Source organism: Neovison vison, chromosome 2 (genome assembly GCF_020171115.1).
Source record: "Neovison vison isolate M4711 chromosome 2, ASM_NN_V1, whole genome shotgun sequence".
Taxonomy (NCBI): Eukaryota; Metazoa; Chordata; class Mammalia; order Carnivora; family Mustelidae; genus Neogale; species Neogale vison.
In genome coordinates this window covers 40,470,851-40,486,869 of record NC_058092.1, presented here as the reverse complement: position 1 = coordinate 40,486,869, position 16,019 = coordinate 40,470,851, and the positions used below count along the sequence as shown (strand labels likewise).

The window sequence follows — 16,019 nt, the reverse complement described above, 5'->3', positions numbered from 1 at the left end:
TCATGTATGTGAGTTTATTTCTCACCCACTCCCCAACGCCCTCCCCCTCCAAAACCCTCAGTTAGTTCCTCAGAGTCCAGAGTCTCTCATGGTTTGTCTCCCCCTCCAGTTTCCCCCAACTCCCTTCTCCTCCCCATCTCCCCATTTTCTTTTTAAAAAAATTTAATTCTATAGAATAATGTGGGGGAGATGCCTAAACAGTGTTCTGTAAGTCCCCAGATTGGAGATGACAGTAAACAGGACAGTTAGAGAAACAAATATAAAATCGACAAGACAGAAAAGAAGAAATGATAGCCGTTCACAAGCAACTATCAAACACATAAGTAGTTCTGACCATAATAAGTTTAGAAAAATTCATCCTGCGCCACATGCCTGAGCTAGCCCTTCTATTTGCGATTATCAGGGAGAGCTGTGAGCAGAGGAAAGAGCATTGGATTGCAGCCGGGAGGGGAGAAGAAACTGTCAGGAGACCTGGATTCAAGTCTAAGCTCCGCCACTTAATGGGTAGTCATGTATAAATCCTTTATCCTCCTATGATTTCAGTTTCTTCATCTTTATAGTAGCTCTTTTGTACATGTCAGTCTCTTATATTTCTAAAACTGTATGAAATGCTGGTAGGATTTTTAATGACAGAGATGATGGAGCAGGAACTATTTCAGGTAGAAAGAGAGTGACATTATTTAAGGAACAAAAGGAAAATAATGCAAAATTTGAACACTGAACTCTTCCCAATAAGTTAGTAGGCTCCAAAAAATAATGATGAGGTGATCCAAGCATGAGTATCCACGTCTTCCCTTAGCAAACTGTGGCCTGTCTCTGTATCCTCAGTGCTAGTGTGATGCCTAATATTAAAGAGGAGAGATGGGGAAGGAAGGAAGCAAGTTAGCTGTTTGAGGAAGTCTCTCACAACAGGTGCCATATTTTGTGGCAGAGATCCCTGGATTTAATGGCCTTTCATATCTGCAACAGTCTGTTTTAAAACAAAGCTGTTTACTTAGAATGCTTTTATTATCAACTATACTTGTGTTCAAAGGGCTTCCAGCTGTGGTGGCTTTTAGAAGGTCCCTTTGTTGTGTGTACACAGTGTCATAACTTGTCATTTCTGCCCAGCCAGTCGATTTCGTTGACTCAGATGAGGCTGCTTTGTGGATAAGCAGTCTTCTTCCTCCTTAATTTCTACTGCAGACAATAAATATTTTATGCCTGGAAAGACAATTTATTTATTCAACAAATGCTTATTTAACACCTCCCCAAAACTAGGCAATGTGTGAAACACTTAGAATATAGAGGTGTATAATATAGACAAGGTCCCTGCCTTTATGATGCTTACAGTGTCATGGGAGAATCTCACATTAAGTAAATGATTATATGATAATTAATTAATTGCAATTGTGATAAATGTTTTAAAGGGAAAGTACAGAATATTACACAAGAAACCTAAACTAATTTAAGAGATAAAGTAAACTAATTTGGAGGGATAGGGTCAAGAAAGTAATGTAAAATTAAAATTTTAGACATCCTAAGTATTTCTCCATTTGAAATACAGAAAGATAAAATTACTCCCATAGGTTATACTGATTATATTAGGGATTTCTGAGTTTAGAAAGATAGACTTGTCCACAGAGGCATAAAATCCTTAGAAATCCAATCCTTTAATTTAATAGATGACTGAAAAGGGAGATGTTATTTATCCAAGAACACACAGCTTGCTACTGGCAGGGATTGGACTTAAACACGGACCTCCTAATCCCCCCCCCATTACCTCTTCTCAGTGACTTAAAAAATAAAGACATTATATATCAAATATAGATCAACCATGGCCAAATGAACTGTTAAGTGGCCACTGTGTACAAACTTGGATATTGAATGGGAGAAAGAATTCAGAGTAATGATTTAAGCAAATGCTAATATAAATAGAAATGCACAAAATATGTCTTATCATGCTGATTGTATCTGGTCATAGTAAAACTTAATGTATATACCAAAGTGGGAAATACCCAGCTGGAATTAGTGAAAATATATTTAAAGGTATAAGCTTCTATTTCTCTAAAATATAAATACTAATGGCTTCATGCAAGTCTCCAAGTAGAAGTTTTTAAAACCCATTTTTATTCATGTGTAATATTATACGACGTGTAAATTATCCTTGAATGCTTTGCAGCCTGAGTGGTCTCTCAGGTGGTTAAATATTGTTCCTGATATTGTGTTCCACCATATAATTCATATAGCATACCCTTTCATCATAGGTAGTATAGCAATTACCTTCAGGCAAGCAACTTATAATTCTTCCAAATTTTTTATTTCAATGATTGGGAATCAATGAAATGTTACTATTTATATCAGAGATTTTGGAATTAGATGACTCATTGCAACTAAAAAGAGATTGAAACTTCAGAGAGAAGCCCAGTCTTGAATAGGGATTATCAGTGAGAGCACCTAAGTATATATTGAATTGGGGAGCCAAAAACTTAGAAAGTATTAGGTTAAGCCATATGAAATTTTCATTTTTAGAGGTCAAAAATAGTCAAATGTTGGTGACTTTATATGATTCGCTCAGCTATTACACAAAATAGCCCAAAAGGAAACCTATATTCTAATGTCAACAGGTGTGGGTATTTATTAATTTAAGTACACATGTATTGGCTGTACCTCAGAATTTAACAAATGAGAAATTCTGGTAGTTGAATGAACTTTTAATTTCATATGAAGTAACGATTTAAATGTAGATGGATGGCACAATTACTTCAGAAGCTAAAAATGTCTTAAAAGATCTTCAGCTTGAATAACTGCTCATGAAATGTGGATGACTTAGCAGTTACTTAGTTCAGTAACCAGACTTTAGTGATATGATGTAGACTGTAGTCAACCAGAGTATTTTGCTTTCAGACTCTTATGCCAGCCATTACTTTCTAATCCTTTACTCTCTCCCAGTCCTTTGCCCCAGTGGTGACAGGCTCTAAGCTTATCTCAGCAAAATCAGGATAAAAGAGGAAGGGAACTAATCATTGTGGAAATGAACTGTAACATGCTTTGCAAGACTGTGTATATATTATTGCATTAATTAATTCTCACAACAACCCTATGAAACAAATACTATTTCTATTTTACAGTTGAAGAAACTGAGATCCAGAGAGGTTAAATGACTTGCCCAAAGTCACACAGTTTACAAATGGTAGAGCTGGCTCCAGACATTATTATTTCATTATCTACTGTGATACTGTTCTTGTTTGTTTGCTTATTTCTAACCTATATACTTTAGAAGTACCTTATTTAATTCTAATTCACACAAGAGTAAGACAAGGGGATTATCATTGTTTTCTTCTATTAAAAAAGTAATATAATAAGACACATTTGAATCTTTTCCTTTAAGGATGAACGTGAAGCCAGAGAAAATGTGAAGAGAGAGCAAGATGAGGCCTATCGCCTTTCACTTGAGGCTGACAGAGCAAAGGTAGGTTTGGTCAAAGGACTTCTAAGATAAAGAACACAATCCTGAACAGTCTTCTATTATTTAAGTGCCAGCCAGTCCTTCTATCACTTTGATCCCTAAGAATGTTAGGTTTACAACAGAGAAAGCTAGATTCAGTTAACAGAATATAATTTTACCCTTGGTTCTTAAAGCATGGTTCATTTTGACAACACAAATTTTTTTAAGAATCATGAATATGAAAACAAAAATGGGCCTAATATTTATTTTCCTTGTTTTTTAATCCGCCTATGGTAAAAACCTAGCAGTGTTTTAAAAGCTCTTCAGGTGATTTCTACGGTGTAGTCAGGGTTGAGAACATTGAAAACTACTGATTTAATATTTCTTGAGTACCTGCTCCTCTACTGTGCATTGAAGGAGGGGGAAATGAATAAACCACAGTTTCTGCCCCCAAAAGAAAACTCACAATGTCGTGTAGAATAGATTAACTTAAGAACACAGTTAGCTATAATACTTATGCAAGGATTCTAGAAGTTGTAAAGGAAGCCCTGAGTTCTGTGGGAGATTAGTGAAGAGGAGTTTCAGTGGAAAGTCTGCTCCAGCTTTTTTGGAGAGCTAATAAGTAGGAATCTGTTAAGGGAGGGTTTCATGGAAGAGATTGTTTATGTGTACTAAATAGAGAAAAGGGGTAGGAGACAAGAGGTGATAAATGCTAATAGCAAGGAGCCAGAAAGCATGGGTGTGTGATGGAAGCTGATGTGACTAGAGCTTGACATTTGGGTACAGGAGAAGTAGCAGAAAAGACCAAAAAGGAAGACCAGTGAAAGATCTTCTGATGGATCTTGACTGCCATGCTACCCAGAGGTACCAGGTGTTTGTGCGGGTATGCAACATTCCCTTTCCATTCTTGTTCCAGAAAAAAACACTTTAGTATCACAGTGCTGGGAATGAGATCTTTTTTTTCCCCTTTCTCCTTTATAAGTAAACCAGTGTTTGTTGAGTGCTGGCTCCCTTTCTCTTTTATTGACAGAGGGAGGCTCATGAAAGGGAGATGGCAGAACAGTTTCGTTTGGAGCAGATTCGCAAAGAACAAGAAGAGGAACGTGAGGTAGGGCATTAAATTCAAGTAACGTTATTCATAAGCTAAGTTTATTTCCACTACAGTCAATATTGAGGCTGTTAATATTTCTCATGACTTCTTTCCACTTTTTCCAGACTCATTTTAGTATGGAAAACCTCACCTTTCCTTAAAGGAATCATTCCTGCTCTTGTTGTGTGGAACTCTTAGAAAGCTTGACCTTATACTAGATTCATTGTTTTCTGTTCTTTTCAATTCCTTTTCCCTTTTCTTGCCATGACCAATGCTCTCATCCTTCCTGGATATTGTTTCATCCCGAGAATACAAAGACTGTATTTTCCCCACCAAAAAACACCATGAGTTACTTCCATGACATCTTGCACTGGGCCCCCATGTATGAGGAATCCATTCAGCATGGTTTATTCTCCCCCTCCCACCAAGTTCTTGTCATGTTCATAACAATAGAGAGAATTTTTCATTCACTAATCTTAACAAATATTTTTTTGAATACTTACTACATCCCAAAATCTTTTAGGGGGTTAGACTAGAGATGTGTGTTGTCCCCACCAAGAGTTCGTAGTCTTGTAAAAACAGAATTACAGGAGTGCCTGGGTGGCTCAGTGGTTAAGCCTTCAGGTCAGGTCATGACCCCAGGGTCCTGGGATCCAGCCCTGCATCAGGCTCTGTGCTCAGCAGGCAGCCTGCTTTTCCCTCTCCCACTCCCCCTGCTTGTGTTCCCTCCCCATCTCTGTCAAATAAATAAATCTTTTTTAAAAAAATTGCAAAACTATATGTAAAAGTTGTAATAGAGATTTGTCTAAAGTGCAGCACGAACAAAGAAAAGGAGTGTCAAATAGCTTCCCAGGATGGTTTCACAAAAAAGGACTTTTAGAACTTTTTCTAGACATGGGATTAATAGCAAGATTTACTTATAAAAAGAAAAAGCCATCTAACAAGTGATGGAAAGGCCTGAAGGGCCCTAACTTGAGCTGAGAAAAACTTCATTAGTCAGCATTCAGAGTCAGAGGATGTTTTTGAACAACAACTATGCTAAGCATGGAAGAGAAACAGGAAATAATAAAACAGTTTCTGCCTGCAAGAAACGATTGCATCTTGTAAAGAAGATATGACATGTCTACAAGTAATAGCAGATCAAGAAAAAACTATGCCAAATAACATAGAAGTAAAAGCAAAATACTTAGAGAGTTCACTGGCAAAGTAAAATCTGTGAAGCTTTGAGAAACAGATCATATATAGAAGAAGTGACATTTGAGCCAGGTCTTGAAAGATATAATATTTCATGGTTTGGAAATCAAAGTTTATTCATGTTCAAACACATTATTGAGTGTCTATCACATAAATACAAGATACTATTCCTGACAGACCCTAGCCTCTGTACACTGAGGACCCTCAAAAATGGAAGGTAGAAAACGTTTTATTGAGCATCTTCTATGTGTCAAGTACTTTTCTAGCCTCTTTACATATGCTTAGTCATTGACCATTAAAACAAGCTACAAGGTTAGAGACTTTACAGGTGAGAAAACTGAAGATCATTGAGAAGTCACACATACAAATGGAAAAACAGCTGAGATCCTTACCTAGGTCTTTATGAGTCCAAACCACATGTTTTACTAACTCTGTTCCAGTACAAGGTCATATATCACTGTTTGTGTCTATAAGAATCATGTTTGCAAAGTTTCAAAAAAGTTGAGACAGTTTTGTCACTATGCTTTTTAGGTTATTTCAAGAAATAGTTTAAAAATTTAGGACTCTTGTTCTTTCTTGCTTTTTTACAATGCACATGCTCTCTCTCAATAGTGTATCTTCAAACACATACTTGATAAATGTCAGGTATGCACAATTAACTGCAAGTTCTGGATCTAGAGCTTGATAGTACATGTACTTTCTTCTGATAATTTACCTTATTTACCCTGGGCTAAAATTTTTTCTCTTTCCCAGTATAGATAAAGCCTGTCTTCTCATAGAAGACCCCATAAACATCCTTTAGCATACCTCAATATATATGTTCCAGCTGTAAACATGTGAGAGCGTGGGGCACAGAGCGAGGGTGAGAAAAAGTTGGATTTTGCAACTAGTCATTATTGCACTTTGTGCTCCCAAAAAAAACCAACTTCAGGTAGTGCTCCATATTCTTTCTACCCACACTCCCCTGGAGAGTCACAGTTAAAGACTCTTATAAATCCAATCATTAAGAAACTATTTATCTTCTGTGTATCTTGATTTAATTAAGTCTTATCCAAACTTATTTGACCCTTTTTTTCATGGAGCGCCAATTAACATTATCTCAGCACACTTATGTACAACAAACAGTTCTTTGGGAAAGCTAGTATTATGCAACCTCTGAAGAAACTGAGACTCAGGAAGATTATACAGTTTGCCTATGGTCACCAAACTGGTTGGACACATAATCTGGACTAGAAGCCTGGTCACCTGACTTTTCACAGTAATACTGCCTCTCCTTCTAACCAGAAATCCTAACCCATATAATTGTATTGAGAAACAAGAATGGTTTTATTATCTTAATTATCTCTAGTATTTCAAAATCCTTTGGAAAGATGAAGTATTGAGTAGTCAGATCACCTTGGTTACAGGGAAATTCCTTAGTGGTTGGTTTTTGCTGTGTGGTAACTGTTGTAGTGAAATCAGTAAATTCAGGAAGACATTTTGATCTGGTCCTTGACTATGATAAGGAGAGACTTTAAAACTATTCTGAAGGAAAAACAAAGAACTAAAAAACTCCTCTATCGTATTAATTTATTTATTTACTTGCTCTTTCCAAAATGAGTTTCAAGTAATTTACATGAAGATGTGCAACTCAAATGGATTAAAAAAGAAAGAAAAGATAGAATAATCAGATAAAGGAAAATAAAACCAAAAGTGAGATTAACATTTTGACAACAGACAATCCAGCACACCCACCAAATGCATGTACAGGATTCTGTACATTTGCTCAAGATGGACCACAGAATTTGTTCTATGCTTCTCTTGGACTAAAATAATTGTCTCTAAGTTTCACTGTCTGTAACATCAGATAAAGGTCAGTCCCTCAAAAGGTGGGATTTTTCAAGCACTGAGACCTTCCAGCAATGTTTCCTATGGTTGGGTTCCCCTTCAAGAGGAAATTGTGTAATATGGTAAATACTATCCCCAAGGATATTTAATAGCTGTAATAGCAAAAGCAAGTCATGTATAACAGCTTATAGTTTTATATAACTCAAAGTCCTAAGGCCAAATTTAGTAAAAGCATCTCTGCAAATTTAGTAAAAGCATCTCTGCAAAGACCCAAATAATATATTTTTTGGTAGTCCAGGTTAAAGGATAGATTTTATAGTAACTAGAGAAATACATGAACTACATATTCTTTCTTGAAATTGTTTTTTGCCACCAAATTTTTAGTAAGTAGCTAAGATTTTTGACTCCCAAGTCTTTTAATCAGTCAGTATTTGTAAATATTTGTTAACCTCTTTCTATGTGCAAATCACTAAATGAGGTTCTATGGCTACTATATTGTATGTGACATAGCCCCTGCCCTCAGGGAGGTCACTGTCTAATACAGGAGGGTAGATGAATACAAAATAACTATAGGAGAAGGTACTATATGTCATAAAACCATTAAAATAGTACAGAGTGTTGAAAATATTTGGGTGAGGATGATCTCTGATGAGGAAGGCAAAAAGAAATTCACAGAGGGAAGAGGCTTTAAAAGACTGATGCGACTTTTATGGTTAAAGATGAAGTATAAGAACATTTTGGATGGAGTCATGAGTAAACAGATGGTTGAATGTATCGGAAAGGGTAGGCATGGGCTGGGTAATATGAATAAAAAGAGAAAGGTACAAGGTTTTTTTGTGGTTTTTTTTTTTTAAGATTTTATTTATTCATTTGACAGACAGAGATCACAAGTAGGCAGAGAGGCAGGCAGAGAGAGAGGAAGGGAAGCAGGCTCCCCGCCAAGCAGAGAGCCTTGCTCCCAGGACCCCAAGATCTCGGCTTGAGCCGAAAGCAGAGGCTTTGACCCACCGAGCCACCCTGGCATCCCAGGTACAAGGTTTCTTCAGGGAATAACAAATGGCCAATTTTAGAACCCTGTCTAATAATTAGATAATGTTAAAATGGCCAAGTTTTAGGGACTCATGGGTGAGAAAGAATAGGCACAAAGCTATTCCCTTTTGTTATTGGTTCCCTCAAAAAGAAAAGAAGGTTACATGTTTGCCTATCTGGAAAAAGTTTTTCTATCTGTGCCTCTTCAAATAGATAATGCTAAATAATTTTAAAATACCATTAAATGAGAGAAAAAAGAGCGTGGAATTAGAAGCCTTGGTACTTCCCTTTAGTTTTCTGATTTAATCTTCATAGCCATCCTATAAAACTTACTTGAGATAGTATCATCACTATCTTACAGATGAAGAAATCAGATCACAGCAGGACTAAAAATACTATTTTAAAATTCTTACCTAACATTTGCCTAGTAAAAGCAGAATCAGAATTCCCACTGGCATTCTTTTTACCTGTTATCCCAGATGAAGATGAAGGTGGGAAGATGAATAGGTTATTAAAGTGAAAAGCTGCTTCTTATAATTTGTTTTTATATTATATAAGTGACTTCATGTCACACCAGATAACACCACTACATGAGCCATAAAGGTAATCATCCCTGTTGTCATCATCACCATTCCTAGCTATTAAACAATTAATATGTGCTAAACTCTGTGCTGAGCACTTTACAGACATTATCTTATTGAATCTCTACAACAACATAATAAGGTAGGTGCCAATACATGAATATACCTTATTAATAACTATAAAGACCATATATCCAAAATTTCTTAGATAGTTTCAATTTGGAATATTCTTTTGTTGTCTACATAAACCATTAAAACAGTACTAGAAATTCTAGTTTCATGGTATCCAGTACCAATCCACGGACTGTTCTTCATATCCCAGAAGCAGTCCAAAAGTCATATATGTGAATTTTGGTTATGACTATTTGCCTTGATTTCCTTTATTCAGCAGTGAGGCTATTTGTTATAAGTGATCCATACTCTCTAGATAGATGATTCGTTGCCAGGAGTAGAGAATGGTTGTAGAATTGGGTCAGACCAACAGTTCTCATATAGGATCTATTCTTCTCCTTTGATGATCACTTCAGTATCATGACTTTAAAGATTTTATTTATTTATTTGAGAGAGAGAGACAGTGAGAGAGAGCACGAGCGAGGAGAAGGTCAGAGAGCGAAGCAGATTCCCCATGGCGCTGGGAGCCTGATGCGGGACTCAATCCTGGGACTCCAGGATCACGCCCTGAGCCGAAGGCAGTCGTCCAACCAACTGAGCCACCCATGACTTTAAATAAGGTCTGTACATTGGGCTCCCGAGTTTATATCTCCAGCTCCTCCCTTTCCTTGAACTCAAGACTTGACTATCTAATTGCTAGCTCTTCATCTCCCTTAAATGTCTGATAGCACAAAACTTAACATGTCTTAAATTGAACAACTGATCTTACCCTCCCCACCCAAACTTGCTCCTCCAGCAGCCTTCCTTATCTTAGTAAGTGGAAAATCTTCTAGTTGTTCGAACCAAAAACCTTGGAATTATCCTTGACTTCTCTCTTTTATACATATTTAATGGGCAAATCCTATTAGTTTTACCTTCAAAATACATGCACAACTCAGATGCTACTGACTAACTCCACCATTACCACCCTCATGGAACCCACCATTAACTCTTACCTGGGTTGCTTTAGTAGTCTCCCAGCTTAACTCGATGCCTCCATTTTTGCCTTCCCTCTATGTCCTTTAGTAAGTCCTTTTTAAAAACAATTGGCACATCATGTCACTTCAAAAACCCACAATAACAAAATAAAAGATAAAATCTTTGCAATGATTCTAATCAACATCTGTAGGATTTTTTAAAAAGAAATGAGGAGCATTAGAGAGGGCATGTGATGTGATGAGCACTGGGTATTATATGCAACTAATAAATCATTGAATACTACATCAAAAACTAATGATATACTATATATTGCTATATGTTGGCTGTTGAATTTAAATTCAAAAAAGAAATAGACAAAGTGATTCTAAAATTGATACGAAAAGGCAATAGAACTAGAAAAGCCAAAACAATTTTGAAAAAGAACAAGGTTGGAAGACTACTACCAGAGTTCAAGACAATATATCCAAGACAGTGTGGGAACTGGCAAAAGGATAGACCCATAGTTTAATGAGACAGCATAGTTCAGAATCAATTGCTCATAAGTGTGAGAAATAGACTCACACATAAGAGCAATTGATTTCAAGAAAGGTGCAAAGACAGTTTGATGAAAAAAGGGTAATCCTTTCAACAAATACTGCTGCAACCTTTGAATATTCATATTTAAAAAATGTAGAAGTACAAAACAATTAAAGTAAAAATCTCCCAGTCCATTTCTTGAATTGTATGCAAAATCTAACTCAAAATGGATCATAGACCTAAAACTATTAAAGTCCTAGAAGAAAACATAGAAAATCTTCATGAGGGGCACCTGGGTGGCTCAGTGGGTTAAAAAGCCTCTGCCTTCAGCTCAGGTCATGATCCCAGGGTCTCTGCTCCACAGGGAGCCTGCTTCCTCCTCTCTCTCTCTGCCTGCCTCTCTGTCTACTTGTGATCTCTGTCTGTCAAATAAATAAATAAAATCTTTTAAAAAAAGAAAAAGAAAAAGAAAATCTTCATGATCTTGAGTTAAGGCAAGATTTTGTAGATCTGACACCAAAAGCATAATTCATAAAATAACAAGTATCTAAATCAAAATTAATAACTTCTACTGTTCAAAAGACGCTGTTAAAAAATTGAAAAGACAATCCATAGACTGAGAAAATCATGTATCTACTGTCCAGAATACATAATGAACTGTTAACATTCAATAATAAAACAGATAACCCAAATTTTTTAATGGGAAAAATATTTAAACAGAAACTTCATCGAAGAATAATAAGCATGTGAAAAGATGCTCAACATTATTAGTCATTAGGGAAATGCAAATTAAAACCACAACAGGTACACACCAGTTGGATGGCTTTTTGAAAGAAAAAGCTACTGACAAAGATGAAGAACAACTAGAACTCATATATTAATGAGGACAGTCATTAATGATAGCACATATATTTTGGAAAATAATTTGGCACTTTGTTTTAAAGTTAAACATACACATACCATATAACCCAGCAGTCAGACTCCTAGGTATTTACACAGGTGAAATGAAAGTTAACAGTAAAATTTAGGTTCACACAAAAATCTGTGCACAAATGTTTATAGTTGCTTTATTTGTAGTCACCAAAAACTAGAAACAACTCAGGTATCCGCCTAGCTGGAGGAGTAATCAAACTGTTGTTTCTATACAATGGAATACCCCTTATCAGTGAGTAAGAATGAACTACTGATGTAGTTGACAACATGAATGAATTTCAAATGCAATACACTAAATGAAGGAAGCCATTTATATGATATTTATGACTATATTTATATAACATTCTAGAAAAGGTAAAACTGGGGACTGAAAACAGATCGGAAGTTGCCAGGGTCTAGGAATGAGAGAATTGTATGTAGGGGGCAGGAGGGGAGGTGACAGAACTGTTCTTTATCTTGATTGATGATGATGGTATGTAAATATATCCATTTATGAAAACTCACAGAACTGTACATTTAGAGAGATGTGTTTTATTTTATATATATTATACCTGAATTTTAAAATCGGGAAAAGAATCATTCTATGGGCAACTCAAAGCCATGTATGATTTACTCACCCCTCTCCTTTGATTGCTCTCTAACCAGCTCCATCCCCCTCTTCTCCTGATCTTTCTGCTCCAAACACAGTGGCTGTCTTGCTCTTCCTCAGTCAAGCCAGACACCAGAGCTTGGCAGTTATTGTGACTTCTGCCTGTAATACTTCTTTCTCTCTGATCTAAATGTCCATGTGACGCTCTCTCTTTTTTAGGCCTTTTCTCGCTGGCCTACATTTTTTTGCTTATTGAGATTTATAGAGTTGCTGGTTTGATTCTGTATCTACAGTGTTCACCGGTATTTTCCTATCATTTAGAACAATGCCTGGCACATAGGAGATGCTCAGTAAGAATTCATGGAATTAATAAGTGTTAGCTTTAGCCTATTTCAAACTCTACTTCAACCAGTGATAAACTGTTATTTGATGGGTACTCATAGAAGCCTAGAAGATAATATGTGCATGTCATGTATGTATGTATTTGTGTATGTGTGTGTATAATTTAAGTCAGTCCTTGATTTTTATTGTAAGAGATTGGTGTGAATGTATATTATTTTTCCTGTTTAAAAAAATGTAATTGTGTAGAAACTGTCTTTTCTGGGTGTCTGTCTTTACTACCAAATTTCACTTGAAAGAAGTCACCATTTCTCATCCCCTCATGTGAATGTTTTGAGTATTCGTATTTTTTAGTAAAACAACAAGTCCAAGGTCAATTTTTACTTCCAACATATACTAGGTTTCCTTGCTTTGATACAAACCTAAAATAATGCAAATAAAAAATTATATTTGTTGAGCAAACCTAACTGAAGTTTAACAATGGTGTTTATACTGTCACTGCTATTCAAATGTAGGTGTCCTTTATGTCATTGTTTTATAACAGTGTTTACTTATATGAGGCCTTTGTTTTTAGCCAGTATATTTGAAACTGAGCTACTGATGTATGTTTGTTCTTTTTTGCCAGTCAAACTTGGGTATTCAGATCCCAAGGTTGCCAACTTACCTAATATCTCTTCATTGTTTTCCACATTGGGACCACTGGTGTGGGATATCTGAGGTCTGTTTCCATTCTGGGGAAAAGCCCTAGAGAGTGGGTGCATTGAGGAAGCAGATATTGTCTGCACAATGAGTGTGGTAATGAGCTACTGTTGTTTATTCTTCTGTAGTATAATTGGTTGAGTTCAGACAATAATGTAGCATCTGTTGTTATACTGTGCAGGGAAATGTCAAAATAGAAAGCAAGCAGACAGGTGGATTAAGGGGAGAACAGGAGGAGAAACCAGGAAATATCACATTAAGTTCTGATTTAAAGTAGGAGCAGAGGGATTATTATAATGATAACAACACCAACAACAACTGTCATCTGTTGAGCACAGTATTACATCATGAGGTTCCATTGCTAGGGACTCACTGAGTGCTGGCCATGTGTCATCACTTGCTAAGTATTTTATAAACATTATTGCACTTATTTTTTTTTAAAGATTTTATTTATTTATTTGACAGAGATCACAAGTAGATGGAGAGGCAGGCAAAGAGAGAGAGAGAGAGAGAGGGAAGCAGGCTACATGTTGAGCAGAGAGCCCGATGCGGGACTCCATCCCAGGACCCTGAGATCATGACCTGAGCTGAAGGCAGCAGCTTAACCCACTGAGCCACCCACGCGCCCCAACATTATTGCACTTCATACTAAAACCCTTTCGAAAAAGGTATTATCAGCCCTATTTCTTTATATGGGTTAACTGAAGTTCATAAAGACTGTCATATGCTTAATAGCCAAGATTTGAACCTCTGTCATAGCCAAAGCCTAATTCCTAGCCATACATCACATTTAATTATTTACGTTTTTTAAACTGCAGTATTAGAAGTCAGGATAGTGATTAAGGAAGATAATTTTTAGGAAGGGGACAAAAGGACTTCTGAGATGCTTGATCAGGGTGCCACTTAAATAGGTATGTTCACTTCTGAAAATTTATCAAGTTGTACACTGTTACACACTATCTCTATACAATGCACTTTTTCATATCCATGTTATATTTCAATAAAAACTTTAAAACAATGACAAAATACATGACTTTGGACAAAAGATAAAGCATTGTACAATATAATAATGATTTAAGTTTTGTTTAAAAAAGCTTAAAATAGATATATTGATATTAAAGTATACACAAAAATTGATGAAGAGTGTGGTGATGAAAAAGTTTTAGAAAAAATGGTGGTGATAGTAATATAATATAAATGTAGTGATATAGTATATATTACAGTATATATACTGTGATATAGTATATATTACAGTATATATACTGTAATATAGTATATATTTTTGTGTATTTATATTAATATAAATAAATGGTGGTGATAGTACTACAACATTGTGAACATACTTAAGGCCACTAAATTGTACACTTAAAAATGGTTTAAAAAATCAATAGATGTAAACACTCAAATGATAGCTGTGGCTATCTCTTGATGGTGAATATGGAAATTAATTTTTTTAAGATTTTATTTATTTATTTGAGAGAGAGAGAGAGCATGAGAAGGTGGAGGGGCAGAGGGAGAGGCAGAAGCAGACTCCCCACTGAGTGGGGAGTCTGATGCAGGGCTCAATCCAGGACCTTGGTATCATGACCTGAACCAAAGGCACACACTTAACCATCTGAACCACCCAGGCGCCCCTGAATATGGAAATTAATTGTAATGCTTTTTTTTTTAATTTTTTAAAATTAATTTATTTTTTTCAGCATAATAGTATTCATTGTTTTTGCATCACACCCAGTGCTCCATGCAATCCGTGCCCTCTCTAATACCCACCACCTGGTTCCCCCAACCTCCCACCCCCCACCCCTTCAAAACCCTCAGATTGTTTTTCAGAGTCCATAGTCTCTCATGGTTCACCTCCCCTTCCAGTTTCCCTCAACTCCCTTCTCCTCTCCATCTCCCCTTGTTCTCCATGCTATTTGTTATGCTCCACAAATAAGTGAAACCATATGATAATTGACTCTCTCTGCTTGACTGATTTCACTCAGCATAATCTTTTCCAGTCCCATCCATGTTGCTACAAAAGTTGGGTATTCATCCTTTCTGATGGAGGCATAATACTCCATAGTGTATAGGGCCACATCTTCCTTATCCATTCATCCGTTGAAGGGCATCTTGGTTCTTTCCACAGTTTGGCAACCGTGGCCATTGCTGCTATAAACATTGGGGTACATATGGCCCTTCTTTTCACTACATCTGTATCTTTGGGGTAAATACCCAGTAGTGCAATTGCAGGATCATAGGGAAGCTCTATTTTTAATTTCTTGAGGAATCTCCACACTGTTCTCCAAAGTGCCTGCACCAACTTGCATTCCCACAAACAGTGTAGGAGGGTTCCGCTTTCTCCACATCCTCTCCAACACATGTTGTTTCCTGTCTTGTAATGCTTTTCTTCTTTATTTTTGCAATGATTATATACATTATTTTTATAATCAGGAAAAATATTTTTTAATCTCAAAGACATAGTATTTTTTAAGTTTTTATTTTAATTCCATTTAACCTGTAGTATTATATTAGTTTCAAATGTACAATATAGTGATCCAGTAATTCCATACATCACCCAGTGCTCATCCTGATAAGAGCACTCCTTAATCCCCATCACCTATTTCACTCATCCCCTAGCACCTCCTCTTTGGTAACCATCAGTTTGTTCTCAATAATTACAAGTCTGTTTCTTGGTTTGTATCTTTCTCTCTCTCATTTTCTCCT

General features: G+C 36.3%; 1 protein-coding gene across 1 annotated transcript in view; it reads left to right on the top strand.

The window, feature by feature from the left end:
* Positions 1–16,019, top strand: part of FAF1 (Fas associated factor 1) — a 475,350-nt gene that overhangs the window by 414,554 nt on the left and 44,777 nt on the right. Inside the window, exons 16-17 of the mRNA XM_044238202.1 lie at positions 3,371–3,451; positions 4,458–4,535. Coding sequence (XP_044094137.1) covers positions 3,371–3,451; positions 4,458–4,535 — 159 coding nt within the window. The remainder of the gene's footprint in view (positions 1–3,370; positions 3,452–4,457; positions 4,536–16,019) is intronic.